The 17,084-nt window shown below is 40.6% G+C and overlaps 1 protein-coding gene across 1 annotated transcript in view; it reads left to right on the top strand.

The window, feature by feature from the left end:
• Adamtsl1 (ADAMTS like 1) overlaps nt 1-17,084 on the top strand; it is a 376,638-nt gene that overhangs the window by 119,677 nt on the left and 239,877 nt on the right. Inside the window, exon 5 of the mRNA XM_057784262.1 lies at nt 16,531-16,657. Coding sequence (XP_057640245.1) covers nt 16,531-16,657 — 127 coding nt within the window. The remainder of the gene's footprint in view (nt 1-16,530; nt 16,658-17,084) is intronic.

The following is a 17,084-nucleotide window of genomic DNA, read 5'->3' as shown; positions in this document are numbered from 1 at the left end:
GGTTGCTGGGAATTGAACTCAGGACCTTTGGAAGAGCAGCCAGTGCTCTTAACCTCTGAGCCATCTCTCCAGCCCCCTAAAATTGATATTTTTTTTTGCCCAAAGTGGGTCTTATTCCACTTAGCAAGTGTGAAATGTTCGAAGTTCATCCATGTTGTAGCTTAGATCAGATCTCTTTTTTTTTCCCCTATGGTGATGCTTCCTATAGATAAAATTTTGCTTGCCCAGTCACCTAGATGGACATTTTCTGCTTCCACCAGTAGCGAACAATGCTGCTATTGAACACTCAAGTGTCTGTTCAAGTCTGTAGTTCCTGTTGTTTGGGAAGTAGACAGAGAAGTAAACTGCTGGATCACACGACAATCCTATGCCTAAGTTTCTGAAGGTCTTCCACAGTGGGTTTCCAAGTGTTACACCATTTTAAATTCTGACCACTTGGCCTCCCGGTCCGACACGCATGATTCAGGCTAATAACATTCTCTATTGTACAACTGCGACCTTTATGCCTTTCCCTGTCTAACAGCTCGTACAACGCTCTTCCCAGTCTGCTGAGCAGAGGCTTGTTCATTGGAATGGTGATCATAATGCTGAGACTTCTGGGAATTCCCCTCCCCAGTATTCTTCCCCTCTTTCTACCCCTCTGCTGTTCCCAGACTCAGAAAACAGCCCTGAAAATAGTGACATGCATGTCTGCAGGGGGAAAAAAAAAACCCAAACAATTATAACTGTGCCTCTATACATTCCTAATGAGATGCTTTGGAGAACGGAAATCTTCTTACCCATGTCTTGTTGATTTATGATCGCAAACACAAGCTGGGCAAGCTGAAGTCACATCTGCAATTTAAATGAAACCCTTCATATCTAGTTAGACCCCACGGCTGGCATGGTAATCAAGAGAGCAGTTGCTCCTAACACAGATTCTAAACATGCATTAAACTGTCAGCTAAACAAGAACACAACCTTAACCTGCTCTGTGTTTTAAGGCAACAGCTTGTTTGTACAAACCAGTGGATTTTGCACTTCCCTTGGAAAAAAATTAGAATAGGAATGATATTGATGCTTTTGACTCAGCCCTTTGTGTAATTGTTTGTTTCGTTTTGAATTCTGCTTTTGTTCTGGGTCAGAAGTCAGAGCTTCAAGAAGACCTGGCTAGAGAGGAACGCATTGATGTTAGGGACAGTTCTGAACCTTCCTTACGGAAATGTGAAGGATAAAGGCTGTTCACATCAGTCTCTAATCTTCGTCCTGTAATCCCATCACCTCTGCTGCTCTTACCTTGAATGCTCAGGAAGGAAAGGGTGCCAGCTTTTCTCATTTTGTGCAATGTTACAGTGTTCCCAAGTGGAACTGTTCCATGATGGGAGCATGCTCTCCTCTCGGGCTTCCAGTGTTTGTGTTTTTACCTCTGACTAAGACAGAGCTAAGGTAATGGCTGATACGGCACATAGTCTCCTTGCCCCCTGCAAGGAGAGACTTGACCCCTGCACTGCCATGGAAACCAGAAGTGGGTGCTGGGGTAAGTATGCTTTGGAATTGACTTCTCCATTCCTTCGGACCCTGTGTGGTACAAATTAGAAGTTCACATTGGGGTTCTAATCACCGGCTTTGGAAAGTTCTAATGAGAGAAGGTGTCTGCAGGGTTAGGTTGCCCAGATGTGTCTGGGCTGCGCTCAGTTTGTTTCCATCCCCTGGCCCGCACGCCTGCCTTGTCATTATTAGCCTGTCAGCTGCTTCTTGGTACATTCTCTCCTCACTTGCAGACAATAACCTAGTCAGTGCTGAAGCCAAGTTATAAGCAAGCATCAAAAACAAATTTTCAGGGGCGGTTGTTCTCACTTAGGATTAGAAAAGCCTTGTGATCAGGGACAGAACTTCGTCTCCAGAGAAAGTTTTCTTGAGTACATCTTGTTTTCCAAATGACTCTGAGTCAGGGCTGAGAAACCAGGTCAGCATTATTGAGAGGTGAGAGGTTGCCGTTGGGCTAGGTCTTCGAACTGAATGCCAGAAAGATTCTTCAGAAGCCTCGTTAATAAACAGTGTGTTCTCACATGGGCATCTGGCTAATGCCAGCTCTTTTAATGTACACTGTTGGCTTAAGCATCCTCTAGAGTCCTGGGTGACAGAGGGTGGTAAGGAAGAGCATGTTAGAAGGCAGGAGTCCCAACTGCCATATTCTAGCGAGGTGACTTAGGAAGCTGATTGGCTGTGTCTTGTACATAGTCACTAAACTGATTGTGATTTACTGTCCAATCTACATGATTTCTGAAAAGGACTGACAGTGTCTGGCCTACAGAATGCCCCTCATATGCCACCGTTCCTTTCCCTGCTATTCATTTGTTCACGTTCTCTCTTATTGGGCTTCCTAAATGACAACAGCGCATTGCCCTAGTCTATAGTTTCCTAGCATGGTTTCCTACTCTGCAAATAACTTTTATTCTATGCTTCTGCTTGCTCAGATACTGCAGCTATCTCCTGGCCAAATTAAAGATCCACCCTTAGTGCAAAAGGAAAACCGGCTAACAATGAGCAACCTGTTTCTCTCGATATCTTCACTGGAAATAATTCAAACCCTGAAGATGCCAATCACGACAACTCAGTACCCAACTGTTCTGGGCAATACTCTATTCATAGCTATTCTCACCTTATACTAACAAACACTCCTTGATTTTTATTCTACGAAGTGTTTCTTCGCAAACTGACAGTACCTACAAAGGAATAATGAACTTTATGTAATTGAAATATGATATTAAGAATCACATGATGATTATGTCCGTGCCATGTTCAAAATCATTTTGAAATAACCATGGAAAACCTTAAAATTGGTGATCAGATCCCATTTTCAGATCAAATATTTCTGATAATGTTATGGGGAGCCCACCAGAGATGACCACTAAGACACAGTTTATAAACAACTAAAAGTCTTTATTCGACCCAAGTGTAGTACCATAAAGGGGTTTTGAAGGGAAAAGCCCCATGCTGGTGTCTCACTTAGCAGGGGCAGGCAGGTATTTAATGCAAACAAGTAGTTTAACAAAACCTGAGATAAGAGCTTAGCTGGAGCAGGGTTCTGCATAAGCAGGCAGTTTAAACAGAAGCTAATCTGGCCAGGACCTCGACCTCAGATTCTTAGAGCTCAATTGACTAATTTTCCCATAAGCCTTCCCTTGAAGGATACCAAATCCTAGTCAAGCCTAACGTGGTCTAAGTAAGAATACAAGATGGAGGAACCTCTGTGCTGTCCTGCCCTGTCATAGGACACCCAAACTTGAGGAGTTTTCTATTTAGAATTTTACAGGTATATTAGAAATGATGCACTTAATGTATTTTTCAAATAAGATAGTTATCTAAAGTTATATACATAAAATACATGCAGAAGAAATGCCACAAGGTCAAATTATTGTTGTTACATTAAGCATATATCCCATCTCTTCTTTGCCTGTGGTCCATCAGAAATCCTCAACTTTAGGAGACAAAAACAGGAACTTTGGGTACTTTCAGAGAAATCAGAAAATATTTATGCTCCCTCTGTTTAAATAATGCTTTTCAAATAATTTGTAGAATTTGACTAAAGACAATTACAACTACTCTAAAAACATATTTTCAAATATTTCTAAATTTAAATATTCCTGTTACCCTGCGATTCATTTGTGCTCTTAAGTTAGAAATGTGTTGAATGTTTTATTATCAGATTTGAAACACAATTCATCTGGATTTAAACTGGGGACACAGTAGAATAGAACAAGGCTTTATTTCTCTGTGGGGATGTGGGTGCTCCCTGGCATTTTCTTAATCTTTCTGAATGGAAAAGAAAATGCGTACAGTCGTTTCTTTGACTGAACTTATTATGTGAAGCGTGAAAGAAGAAACAGCTCATTGGCCTTTGTCATGGCAGTGCAGTGATTCAGCAAAGTGGAGCTGATTGTCGAGACCCTACAAGTATGGACTGTGAAAGGGTGGCCACATTGTCACTGCCCGGCTTGGCCAGTCACTGCTCCCAACAGTTAACCATTCATCCGGCCCAGGAATTTGGGCACCCACTAAAATGTAGGCAGTTTCTTTTTCTCTTATGATTTATGATTTGTAACTCATGTTTATTGATTTGTTGCTGATTTCGATGAATATCTTCAGGAATGTTACTTTCCTTTTTTTTAAAAAAAAAAAAAGGCAAAATAACTTTTAGCTCATTCTTAACACGTTTGGACCCAGTGGCTCTTTGCCACTCAATGCATGCTGACCATTACCAGACACTAATGAACTGATGATTGTCTCTTCTCTGTCAGTACTCTTAGCTATCATCACAGTGCACTCTATATAAATAGACTCTGGTCGAAAAAGCAGCGTTCTTGTCCCAGCCCCTTAAAATCTGACTTTCCCAGGATCTTAAGTCTTAAAAGAATGTATTTGAGACAGCTCTGCTTTGTGTTGAGAAAGAGACTTGGCGATTATTGCTTACATGGATATATTTAAAACTGGTTTCTGAATTAACACTGTACCAGTGGTCTGGAATTGGAAAGCTAAGACCTTCCAGGGTTCTACAGCATTCCTCTATCACTTGAGTGACTTTTGGAAGAGATAATTTGCCACTCCACAGCAATGTCCGGAATTTTTTTTTTAACTTTAATTTCTAACAGACGCCACTGAACTTCTTATAAATAATTTCTCTATGAGCCAACCCAACTTGGTGCTGGCTATCTCACTGGGCTGCTTTAATGGGTTGTGGTGTGAAGAGGTGCAGTTTAAAAAGCCCTTTGCCATGGGAATTGCACCCATCCTAGTTCTAGAGCAGAGTGTGTTTCCTCGATAGAGCAGTACCTGTTACCTTACTTCATATCTGTGCTGTGGTCAAACCTAGGGGCACTGAAATGATATGAGCTTCTGCAAACTTGACCATGTGTCTAGAGCTGTGAGACCGCTCGGCAAGACCTAGATTACTAAGGCACACAATGACCACACCCCCCACAACATGATTAGCACGTATCGTTTGACAGTTATGGGGACTAGGAAATGGAAGATTTGAAAACAGCATCATCTCAAAAATTCTGAAATATATACTTGGAATTTTTATGGCCTGTGTAATATCCTAAATCTTTATGTATGGTATATCAAACACTTCTGGGTTCATAAAATAGATAATAATTTTCTTTTTATAACTCATGAGCAAATAAATTTCATACAAACAGTATGACATATTCAAATAAACAGTAATAAGTCAGTATATCCAAGTTGTCATGTGTTACCCCATAATGTCATTCTGCCTCTTTCACAGTAGAATACAGAGACTTTTAGGAGTACTTAATATATAGATTTTTGGTAAAAAGTAATGAGGACCCAAGCTAAGAATTAGACCCTGAAGAGATTATATTGATAGTATGCTGTGATGTGGTATTATAGCCTTGTCAGTAATAAAGCAGTGTTTCCAGGGCAAGAACTGGAAGGCTCATGGTAGAACTGAGGTTCACAACATGGCTCTGTTTCTTGGGGGATCAGAGTAAAAGCTCAATCTTTGTTCAATAAGAACAACTTTACTATCCCACTCAAATACTTTATAGTATGACATTTTCCTTTAGGAAAATTTGCATTAACAACCATTGGCTTCTCAAGATGATCTAAAAAAGTTGCTCTCTTGTGTATGCTTTTGAGACATGTGGACAAAGATTTGGAGTTATTCTACAGATGCAGCTTTAGGATAAACTCTTCTTTTGATCAGTTTTCTTCAGATTTTACCTGAAAGAGATTCAATATGTATAGATATATTGAGGGAGCTGTGGGCTGTGTTCCTGCCACCCAGCTCCCAACCACCTGGCTAGCTTATGCCCTGAAATAACAACACACAAATTGTATTCCTTTAAACACTGCTTGGCCTATTAGCTCTAGCCCTTACTGGCTAATTTTCATATCCCAATCAACCCATCTCTAATAATCTGTGCAGCACCAGTCTTACAGGGAAAGATTCAGCATGTCTGACCTGGCAGCTTGCTTCATTGCATCTGCCCTGGAGAGGAGAGGCATGGCATCTGAGCTCACTTCCTCTTCCTCCCAGCATTCTGTTCTGTTTACTCCGCCTATCTAAATTCTGCCCTATCAGATGGGCCAAGGCAGTTTCTTTATTAACCAATGAAATCCCACATCATAGGTAGAATTGACAATAGAAGGATCAGTGGTCTGGAGTTGAACTCATTTAAATCTATCAATTGGGGATGAATTTGACAGATGTTGACGAAGAATACATATACCTTTGTCCAAGAAGTTGATAGAAAGTAATGTCTGGGTAGGTGACCAAGCACAGACTTGACAGCAAAGGAGTAGCAAGAGACTTCCTTTCCTAGGGACTTGAGACAGTGGGGCACTTAGATTCTCATTGCATCTGGTCCCCTTTGCTTTTTGTCCTTTAGCCTGGACACATAAAGACAGCCAACACACTTGTCTGACTTCAGCTAATTCCCGACTTTTAAATGAGAGTTTTATTGTGTCAAAAGTTTTGTTGAATTATGAACCAGATCTGGAATTTTGAACTCTTTAGATCAAAATGTCAACAAAATTACCCAGAGGTGCATGTATAAGTGAGTGCTAGCCGTGACAGCGGAGGGGCTGCTTTGTGGAGGCTTATTGAACAAGCACATTCTACAAAGATCCACATTCTACCAGACCGAAGACCAGCTGCTATCCTTTCTTCTCAACAAAGAACTCCTGTGTTTGAACAAAACCATGCACTGTATGCCCAGCAGCAGAAGGGAGTCTGAGCAGTGATGTCAAAGTATACCATGATGTCACCACAATTCACAAAGAATTACAGTTAATGCCATGTGAAGTGGGGCCAAATTCAACACTTTCCCTCTTGGGTACTTCACAGTCTGAGAGACAGAAGCAAGGCCAGAGGTCAGGTCTTTGTATAATTTTGTTTCGCATTCTCCAGACACCCTAATTTTGGAAGCAGCGAAGAGAGAAGACAGCCTGTTAAAGAAAGGTCCCTGACCATCTACAGAGAATGAATTCTAGTGTCTGGAAGCACCAATGTCTACACTACAATAATTCTTAGGCTCTCTCCTGGAGACTACTAGATAAACAAATTTTACTAAAAACAATATGCAAAAGGAAAAAAATCCAGATGTGTTTAGCAATAAATTTACAGAAGATTGTGGCCAAATCTCTGGAATAAACAAGGAAGGAGAGATAGGGAGCACCTGAGAGTTTGAATACATGCTTGTTCCCTCTCAGAGCATTTAGTCAACCATCAGATGGATAAGATCCCCGTCTTCATGAAAAGCAGAGCCGAATAACTTCTTTTAAATATTTGCAACCTGAAAGACTAATTACTCTTCTTGGTGTCTCATAACACCAGCCTTGCTGTCTGGCTTTTCCTCATTTGCTTTGTAACAAAAAATAAGAACTTGGAGGCTAAGGTTATAGTTCAATTTAAATGAAATGCTTGCATCAGGGCCTGAGTTCAATTCCCAGGCACAACATGTAAATGCATGCATACATGCAGAGACACATGAACACACGTGAGGCAAGAACCATAGAACCAGTGTGGATGACCTGTGTTCTTTTGAATGTATATGAACATGCTACTCAGGAGGATGCTTAAGCTCCAATTTGGAACTTACATTGGAATGGCTACCATATGTAGTCATTTGGGGCAAAGAGGAAAATTCTTCAAAATCACAATATGGCACTGTCGTCTATGTCACTGCCCACAGACTGAATTCACTCATTCATGCAATGTTTATTGTATGCTGGCACCATTCTCAGAGGACAGTGCGTGAGATAGTTGGCTGTCTTTGTCCTTGTAGTGTTACATTCTAGAAGACAGAAAAGAGATACCACGCACACAAGTATATTATATTGTATCAAACTAGTGCTACAGAAATAAAGCAACAGAAGGAGATCAGAGGACTAGGGGCTGGGATGAGATAGAGTATCCAGTCAGCTGAGACAGTGTCTTACTGGGACAGTGGATACTTTTGCAAGCACGCTTGTAAAGAGACAAGAGGACCACTGTAAAATGTCTGCTGTAACTTGGTCTTCAGATGAGTCTCCTAGTAATGAGGGCCCGGAGGCCTCTGACTCTGTTGCCTGCTTTTGGGACCCATTCGTCCTGCCAGATTTCCTCATCCGACCTTGGTGGAGGAGGGAGTGCCTAGTCTCACTGCAGCTTGATGTACCATGGCTGGCTGATATCCTTGAGGTGCCCACCTGTATCTGAAGAGAAGCAGTGGAGGAGGTGTGGATGGAGTGGGGTGGGGATAGAGGTGGTGGGGGTCTTGGGAAAGAGGAGGAGAAGCAGCTTTGGTTAGAATGTAAAAACAAGAAAATAAATTTTTAGAAAAATCTCACACACACACAAAGCATGGAGAAGAACACTCCAGTCAGATTCAATAACTGGGGCTGTCTTAAGGGGATAACACATTTTGTTCATTTGGAAAACTATCAGGAAAGTGAGTTAGAAAGAGATGGAGTCAGAAAGGAAACTCGGGTAGGTAAAGAAGGATCTTGTGAGTCCTTGTAAGGATGTGGGGTGAATACACGGGAGATGATTAGTCTAATAATTGAGGGCCGAGCTCTAGAAAAAAAAAAAGAGTACCATGTATAAGGAGGATTCTTCTGGGAAAACTTTGTCTTCAGTAAAAAGGAGTTAATATTTTCACATACACTTCTATTTTCTAGTGATACATTAGAATATGGGAGAACTGTACCTTACCCCAGCTGGGCCAATGACCTATCAGCATCTCCCACTAGAGTGTGCATGTGGCTATCTATGGGATCCTGGCTACCTTAGAGTGGTCAATGACCTATCAGCATCTCCCACTAGAATGGGCATGTGGCTATCTATGGGATCCTGGCTACCTTAGAGTGGCCAACGACCTATCAGCATCTCCCACTAGAGTGTGCATGTGGCTATCTACTGGATCCTGTCTCTTGTGATTCTAGACTCTTTAAGACACAATAAGTCATAGTCTGGAGGAACCACACCCTAGTGATATTTAATGTTGCTCTTCCTGCACTTCACTCCTGACGATACCATGCCCCATGAATGTGATCCCCGGGCAAGTGCTTTTTAACCTTTCAGAAGGACCTCAGAAATTTTTTTAATGGATGTGATTTTAGTTAGTCTTCAGAGTTATTGTGGAAATTAAGTGAGAAGACATGTAATTACCTAAGTATAGGGAATATTTAGCAAATTTAGTTACCTCAGTCTTTCCTTTTGCCTTTGCCCTTGTGACCTCTAGTCTTCATGAGCTTACTTCCCTTTTTCTCTCACCTGTTCTTAAAAAACAGGTTCATCCTGCTCGCCCTTGACAGAGACTATGCCTACAGTCTACCTGACTTCTCCATAGCACCTTAACAGCCAGCATAATGCTTAGAGTCACTTGATTTGGTTTAGTTGAGGTGTAATCAACAGTTTAGTGTGTTCACTCCTCAGAGGGCATTTTCATGATAAATAAACAACCACATAAGTGGTTTTAATACAAAAATGTCTGTATAATTTTTTTCCTATGTGGACCCTGTGTTTTGGAAGTTTCCAGCAACTCAAAACATTACATGTGCTAGGTAATGATTTGTTTTCTAATTTTATGACTTAAAGACCAGAGTTTGAAATTAAGAAATACATACAGCAAAGATCAGCCTTCGTCGTATTTGTATAATTGAGGTAGCTGATGTTTTGGTGACCTTATATAGTTTTACAGCAGATTAACATGAAAATACTAAACCTAGCTCACAGGCTATTGTGGGTGCCATGGTGAATTATGAGAGATCCTGTTTTCTCATTCTGGAAACTTAAATTAGAAATACCCCCTCCAAAAAAAAACATAAAGGAAGAACATTTGTAAAGGAAGAACATTTGGTGGCCATATAAACTATAAGACATGGAGTTGTTGTTGTGGCTGCTATTGTGGGAGGTGGGGAGCAAGGAGGTGTGGACCACAGGTTTAGACTGGGGAGGACACCTCATTCATTTCCCACATGTGCTTCCAAGTCACAAACTGCACATGAAACCATGCATTCATCCATTCATGCATGTATGTTGTTCCAGCCATGGTGATCTGGATGACAGTATTCAATCTGACCATTGCCATTGCCACAGAAATATTTTATAATACACCTCTCCATGGTTCATGGCATTCTACAAGACAGAGTTTTGAGGTTGTTACTTCCCAGCCATTTGATCTTGAGGAAGTTAGCTTCTCAACCTCAGTGTTATAAGCTGTCGTTGAAATCATTCAAACATAAAAAAGAAGTAATACTTGTGGAAAGATATTATTTGTGAAGAATTGTCTGAGAGAGAGGCAGCCAGTAATTTCGCTGGCTCTGGAATGGTAAATGGGTTTGGTCTTCTCGTATGACAACCATAGTCTATTGGATTTGGCTCCTAAAGAAAAATGGTTTAAAGTATCTAGGGCCACGCGAAAGCTCAGGGGCAAAGAAGCTGCAGTTGCTTGGCCATGTCTGTTCTGGGTCTGGGTGGGAAAAATGCGCCATAGATTTGCCTAGCCCAAGTGCCCACCCTGGGACTGGGGCAGACAGCCCCAGTGCTTTGTAACTAGATGATTTGTTTGGGCGTCTTAAAAGGCCTTGGATCCAATATTCTCTAACCGTTATGCTTCATTCGAGGTTCTTGGGAAAATATGCACCTGGGATCTGGGTCCTTTGGGGGTTTCCTGGATCTGTTTTTCATCCATTCATCACACAGATACAAGTTATGTCTACTGCAAGAAAGACATCACCTATACTTTTTTTATTTTACCATTGCTCTTCTTTCTTCTATCCTGTAGAGTTAAAATACAGACACAGAGCTTGCCCCACTTACCGTGAAGCAAATCTACCCAAGTTCAGAGTGTGCACCTCATGTCTGGTTTTAGTCTTCCTAGCCTTGGCTTTTCTTTTGACTTCATTTATCCACTTAAAAGTTTTTCATTGTATTACATCAGACATGATGTATATCTTATTGTGGATATCTTAATCATGAAGAATATAATTGGATATTTTATACCTCCCGCACTTGTAAGCATAATCAGGAAATGAGGTATAAGTATATGTAAGAACATACTATGTCCCATATACTTTTGTCTGGATTAAATAATTCAGAGACACTGTGATCAGATTTGCAGTTTAGTTTTCCTTATTTGTCTCTCCCAGTGCTGAAAATAGAGGGGTTTAACGGTATCTTACCTCATGGGTTGGATCAAGAAAAGCTTGACATCATTGGCTCAGTATTTGATGCTTGCAGCTGAGGTCTTTATGGGAAACCATTTGAAACAGATCCAACATGAACCCATCTAAGAATATTTATCTAGGGTATAGCATCTGCTGATGACTTACATTTATTTATGTTATAAAAACTGACTGGTTTATTTAATTTGTTTTCTTCTGTGACTTCTAGTCAAGATGTTTTTATATGGTACAGTATGTAGTCTTGGGTTCCACCTGTTTGCTTGCGATCAGCTGTGGAAAGTGAAGAAAAAAAAGCCCTCTCCACATGCGCTGAAGGCCTGCTGCCCGAAATCTACAAGATGTGTTGAAAGTCAGTGAGCCAGCTGGATCATTGACTAGGGTAGCTTGTTGAAGGAGACCCTTCCCTGCTGCCTTTAGCTAGTCCTGGGAAATGAAGGAGTATAGACAGTGGTGTGGTTTTCTACTCCTAAGTAAAGAGCTGCCTATCTGCATGTATGAATGTGTTTATAAGGGAGCATATAAAACATCATAGATTTAAAGTGTAAAAGTCAAGCATGGTGTCTATTCATTGCTTATGAACATTCAAAAGGTTATTATTAATACTCGTTTGCTGCAGGGAACTATTGGTGCTATTTTGCTTGTCTATACATTGTTTTTTGAATGTCTTATACTTCATGGCACTCGAGATAAACATTTGGTGAACTTATCTACACTGTGCAATCATTTTGGATGGAGATGAGATTAGACCCCCTGCTCCATCTGATATTTACTACCAGGATATGAAGAAGCTTCATCAGGCCAAAATATTCAGTGAGGTTTCTATCCCTTTCCAGAAAATTTCTTGCAACTGCCAAAATAACGAGTGGTCATTATCTCCCTTTAGTGCCGTGTCCAGAATGGTGGGTCTGGAAACTCCGTGACCTGAACAGAGCCTTCTGTGACATTTTACTAATAATCAGTGTAGGTGCACTTGGGAAATAGTCTCTAATAAACTCTAGCTCTTTACAGTAATTCCTGCTCACGTGACAGTTCAGAGGTGTACTATGACCCCAATCATTTGTGGTATGTGCTTTGTTCTGTTTACACAGATACATACACAATACACATACTTTGTGCATGTGCGTGTGTTTGTGTGTGTGTGTTTGTATGAGAGAGAGAGGGAGAGCAATGATTGTCATCAATGATTTTGACTCTGGCAAAAAGAAAAACTGAGTTTGCCTATCTGTACCCTGAATTAAAATTGTGAACCAGTCATTGTAGTTGGAATGTTGTGTTTCATTGTTTCCTCGGCACTCGCTGTGCATCTTAAATATCAGATATCATGTAAAGCAGCAGAAATACAAAGATCTACAATCCCATGTCCATTTATTAGAATAAAAGCATTAGGTTCTCTCCCAGAGCCTATGAGCCAGTCAAAGGGTTTAACCCAGTTAACAATGGCAGAAATGAATTCCACCTTGTACAGTGGGCTTTAAATCCAATCAGAAAGTGGTTGATTGCTCTCCTAGCATCTGTTCCACCATTGTACCAGGAAGGCATATCTTGCCAGATTGGTCACCATTGCAGTGTTCACACCTGGGTAAGCTGACTGAGACATTTCTCCCCTAGTAGTATATATAGAATCTTTTAGCACTATGAAAGTTAGGCGGTGGGCATGAAACTTCCAAGTCAATACCAACTTAATTTGTCCATGTTTTATGATTCAGAAATGTAGTGTCTTCAACAACAGGATTTTAACATTGTGTTCCACAGGATAGCCAAGAGCAATGGCAATAGACTCTAATAATTGAAGGGGGTCTTGTGGGACTCCACTGATCAACAGCTCACAAAGACAACCCATATCTGACACTGTGCTTTCTATTTATATGGTGTCTGGGAAGTTTATTCTCTAGGAAGAAACAAAAACAAACAAACAAAAAAAACTGCACAGATCTCAAATAAGCCTCAGTGTAATATTCAGGCAAATATATTCATTGTTCAAACTCCGTACTAGTTCTGAATTGGGTTTGTATAAAAGAAAATTCCAAAAATGAAAGTGGTTTAAACTAATAGAGATATGTTCTCTCAGAAAAAAAAGAAGCTAAGAAGCTATGCTATAACCAGTCCCAGTATGGCACAGAAGCTAGGCTCTGTCCTCCACACTGCTTTGTCCCTAGCCTGGGTCTTTCTTTCTTAAGGTTGTCTCATTTTTCCAAGATGGCTATAAGAGCCAGCAAGAAGGAAGGCAGATAGAGGGCAGTAGGGGACCTTCACGATAAGTCAGAGTCTTTAACTAGTCTTCCCAGGACACATTTTATTTCCACTTATATGCCAATAATTACAATTTAAATGTATGGTCAAGGAGAAATGTCTTCTTTTTTAACTGAAAATATTACCATCCCAACAGAGCTGTATTACAGGGAAAGCATGGCTGCGTCTGTGACAGGGTAACTCATAGTCTCTACTATCTATAAAGAAAAGCCTGAGGAAGAATGGAGCTAGATTCTGAAAGAGTATTTTTTTACACCAAGGATACTTAATTCAGAATTTGGATGATCAGTAGGAGTACACCCAAGTAAAGAACTGATCAGGAGGGTTCAATACAGAAAGTATAAAACGCTCAAAGGCACAGAAAGTTCTGGCACTATTCTTACCAACTCAGCCCATTTCTACATTCCTAGTTACTTTCTTTTCTGTTAATTATAGATCTGAAAGTAACAGTTTAAATTTTAATCAATCTAATAGTATTTCATAATTAATAGATTAAAACATGTCAGGAATAATCACCCTGATACAAGTGCAAACAATTTTCTACCTGCACCAAAAGAAGAGCATTTTATCTGATGATAAAGTAGTTCATGTTTTGAAACTAATTGAGTTTGAATATTTTGGCATCTTCATAAGGGAATTAATACAGAGTAAAAGTAGAAAGGCAATTGTGTCAGGGAGCTCTTTGAGCATTAAGCATTGAAATTAGTGATGCTCTGTTAGAACTGACTTGCTTCATGTCCTACGGTCCACAGACCCACCCCCGAGAGCACTAAGTTGGGTTCTGGCCAAGTTACTCATATAATGTATCACCTCCTATTTAGCCATTCCTAATATGACTGTTACTTTGGGTCTAAGAGAGCTAAATGGTTCTTTTCCCAACATGGTTTTGGAGCCATGAGAAGTCTTTAAAGTATGGAAGAACTTTCTGTGATTATCTGCTCTGGTTCCATTGAAGACATCAGTGTCCTTTCAATTTTTTCATTGAGAAACCTGCAAGTTCTATAAATTAAAAAATAGATCCAGTTATGTTTGAGACACCTGAGAACACAGATTCTCATGCCCACTGCTCATCTTGTCCTTCTACATAGCTGAGGATCTTGTCAACTCAAACCTGTCTCTCTTCAGTCCTGGACAACAGAGCACTGAGACAGACTGTGGTCCTCAGTCAGAATGTGCCATGCATTCTCAAGTGAGTCAGTTCCGATAAATAATCGAGTTTTGTGACCATTTTCTCCTGCCTCTGGGTTTTTCTTATTTCTAAGTAGCTGAGGTTGAATGCCACACTTCGGAAGGATGTGCTGTAAATGTCACAGCCGCATGTGCCCCTGCAGGGTTTACTCCAACACTCCACCACATTCTAAGCTGAGAAGGTTCTTCCTCTATCAGATCTTCTGTTTCTCTCATCAAAGTCACTGTGTTTTATGCTTTTGGGGATACTGTGTGTCTATATTTGTAGCTCTTCTCGTGATTATCCTCTTGCTTTTACGACTCATGATGATTTGGATATTGTCTTCTCCCAGCTAGACCAGACATCCCCTGCAGGTGGGCCCATACGTGCTTAACTGTATCACTGGACTCTGCTTTTCATAAAGCACCAGACCCTTAGCAAAGCCTCGAAAAATGTTATTTAGATGGTTAAATCACTTTTTAAAGTAGGTACTTCTGCAATTTCCCTTTCACAATGTCCTAAAAATATAAGTACGGGTGAATACTGATCCATTCGTGTGGAGGCCTGTCTATGGATAAGAGTGTTGAAAATAACGTTACTACAGTTCCGCAGAAACTAATCCAAGAAGCCCTAATGACTAGTGATGAGCCTCCTGAAATGTCACTCCATTTCTTCTTTATCTTGTTAAAAATAATAATAGACATCAAATCACGGCAAAGCTTTGGCATTAGCTCAATTCAGAATTCCAGGATATGCAACCCACTATCATATGGTGTCGCTGCTAGTTTCTAGCCAGCTTTTCTAACTATTTATTCTCTGTGTCCAACAGCCCCACTTATTTCTCTCTCCTGCCTACCTATTGACCATTCAGCTCTTTGTTAGACTAATCCGGTGTTTTAGGCAGGCAAAGTAACAAAGCTTCACAGAGTTAAACAAATGAGACATAAAAAATGCAACACATCTGTGCACCCTTAAACAGATGTCCCACAGCATAAACAAATGTAACACATCTTAAACTAACATTCGACAACAGTATGGATCTGGCTTGTTTCTCTGACTTAAACATAGGAGAAATCGTTAAAGATACAAAGAAGCTTGCCTGCCTACCTGATAAAGGTATGGTTTCATTAATGCCTGATGTGGACCAGCTATGAATGTTTTGCTGAGTGTATTTAGAACATGACTACTTATTCACCAAGGACCCTTAGGCAAAACACATAACTTCAACTATATAACAGGGATATCTTGCATGATCATTTTGAAAGCTAATGAGATGTTTGTTTTGCTTTATATAAGAAAGAGCCAGGCAGAGTCATCCCTGGCAGACAGACAGACAGACACACACACACACACACACACACACACACCTATGTTAGTGTTACTGGAAATGTTGCTGAAAAAGCGTAATATCACAGCATTAAAGAAATGTTAACCTACAGATGAAGCACTCTTCCAGTTTCTTAAAATACAGTAATGAACCCAATGTGCAAAGCCCTTATGTAGTTTGTGTTCTAAGTAACATTTAGCACCTGGAGATCGTTGATAAAATGTTTCCCATTGCAGTCACTTCACATCTGTATTCTGTAATTTGAGAGAGACCTCATTATTGACACTGAGAATGACTTTTGCACTAAGGTTCTCATAACGTCAGTAGTTCAGGATCTATTTTTACTTTCTTCCAGCCCTTCCCAGGCTCCATTCCCTGTCTTCTCTAACCTTCCCATGTATATATTTGAACAATAAAGATACGTCTATCCATACTACAGATTTCCCCCTTAACTTGGTTTGTATTTGATTAACTCAGTCCCTTTAAAATCAAGTACATCTTTTGTCTCTCAGAGATGACGGCTAGGTGTTGTCACTTGGTAGCACTTGGACTTGTCATAGATCCCTGCACAGAGAGGTGCTTTGTTGAATTATAAATTTTTCTTTCTCATTAGATTGTTGGCTGTGATCACCAGCTGGGAAGCACCGCCAAGGAGGATAACTGTGGGGTCTGCAACGGAGATGGGTCCACCTGCCGGCTGGTCCGAGGGCAGTATAAATCCCAGCTCTCGGCAACTAAATGTAAGACACTAAGAGATGGGCAGTTTGGTACTTGTTGACTTGTTATTCAGTCCTCACCTAACTGTGGTCCCCCTCCACAACTGGTGAACAAAACATCTACCAAAGTGGAGAAGAATCTGGAAATTTGGAGAGAACATGTTCCTGCCTTGTGGGTTCATGTGGAACAAGTCAGATTGCCAGTTGTAACCTGAAGGAGGGACACTTTCCTTCTGAGGCACAGTGGGAGAGAGCATTAGAAACAGCTGAGCTTTTCTGCTCAATGGGAATACAGACTTCATCCTAGCTCCTGTATGATATGTATTCTGAGATTCCTGGTAGAAGGATCACAGAGAAAGTGGGGAAATCAGAACGAACTCACCCCCACTACTGTAAAGTCACATGACCCTCATTTTCAAGGTGGCCTGAGGGCAGTGCTGCCAATGGGTTC

Source organism: Chionomys nivalis, chromosome 11, assembly GCF_950005125.1.
Source record: "Chionomys nivalis chromosome 11, mChiNiv1.1, whole genome shotgun sequence".
Lineage (NCBI taxonomy): Eukaryota > Metazoa > Chordata > Mammalia > Rodentia > Cricetidae > Chionomys > Chionomys nivalis.
This window is presented reverse-complemented; position numbering and strand designations above follow the sequence as displayed.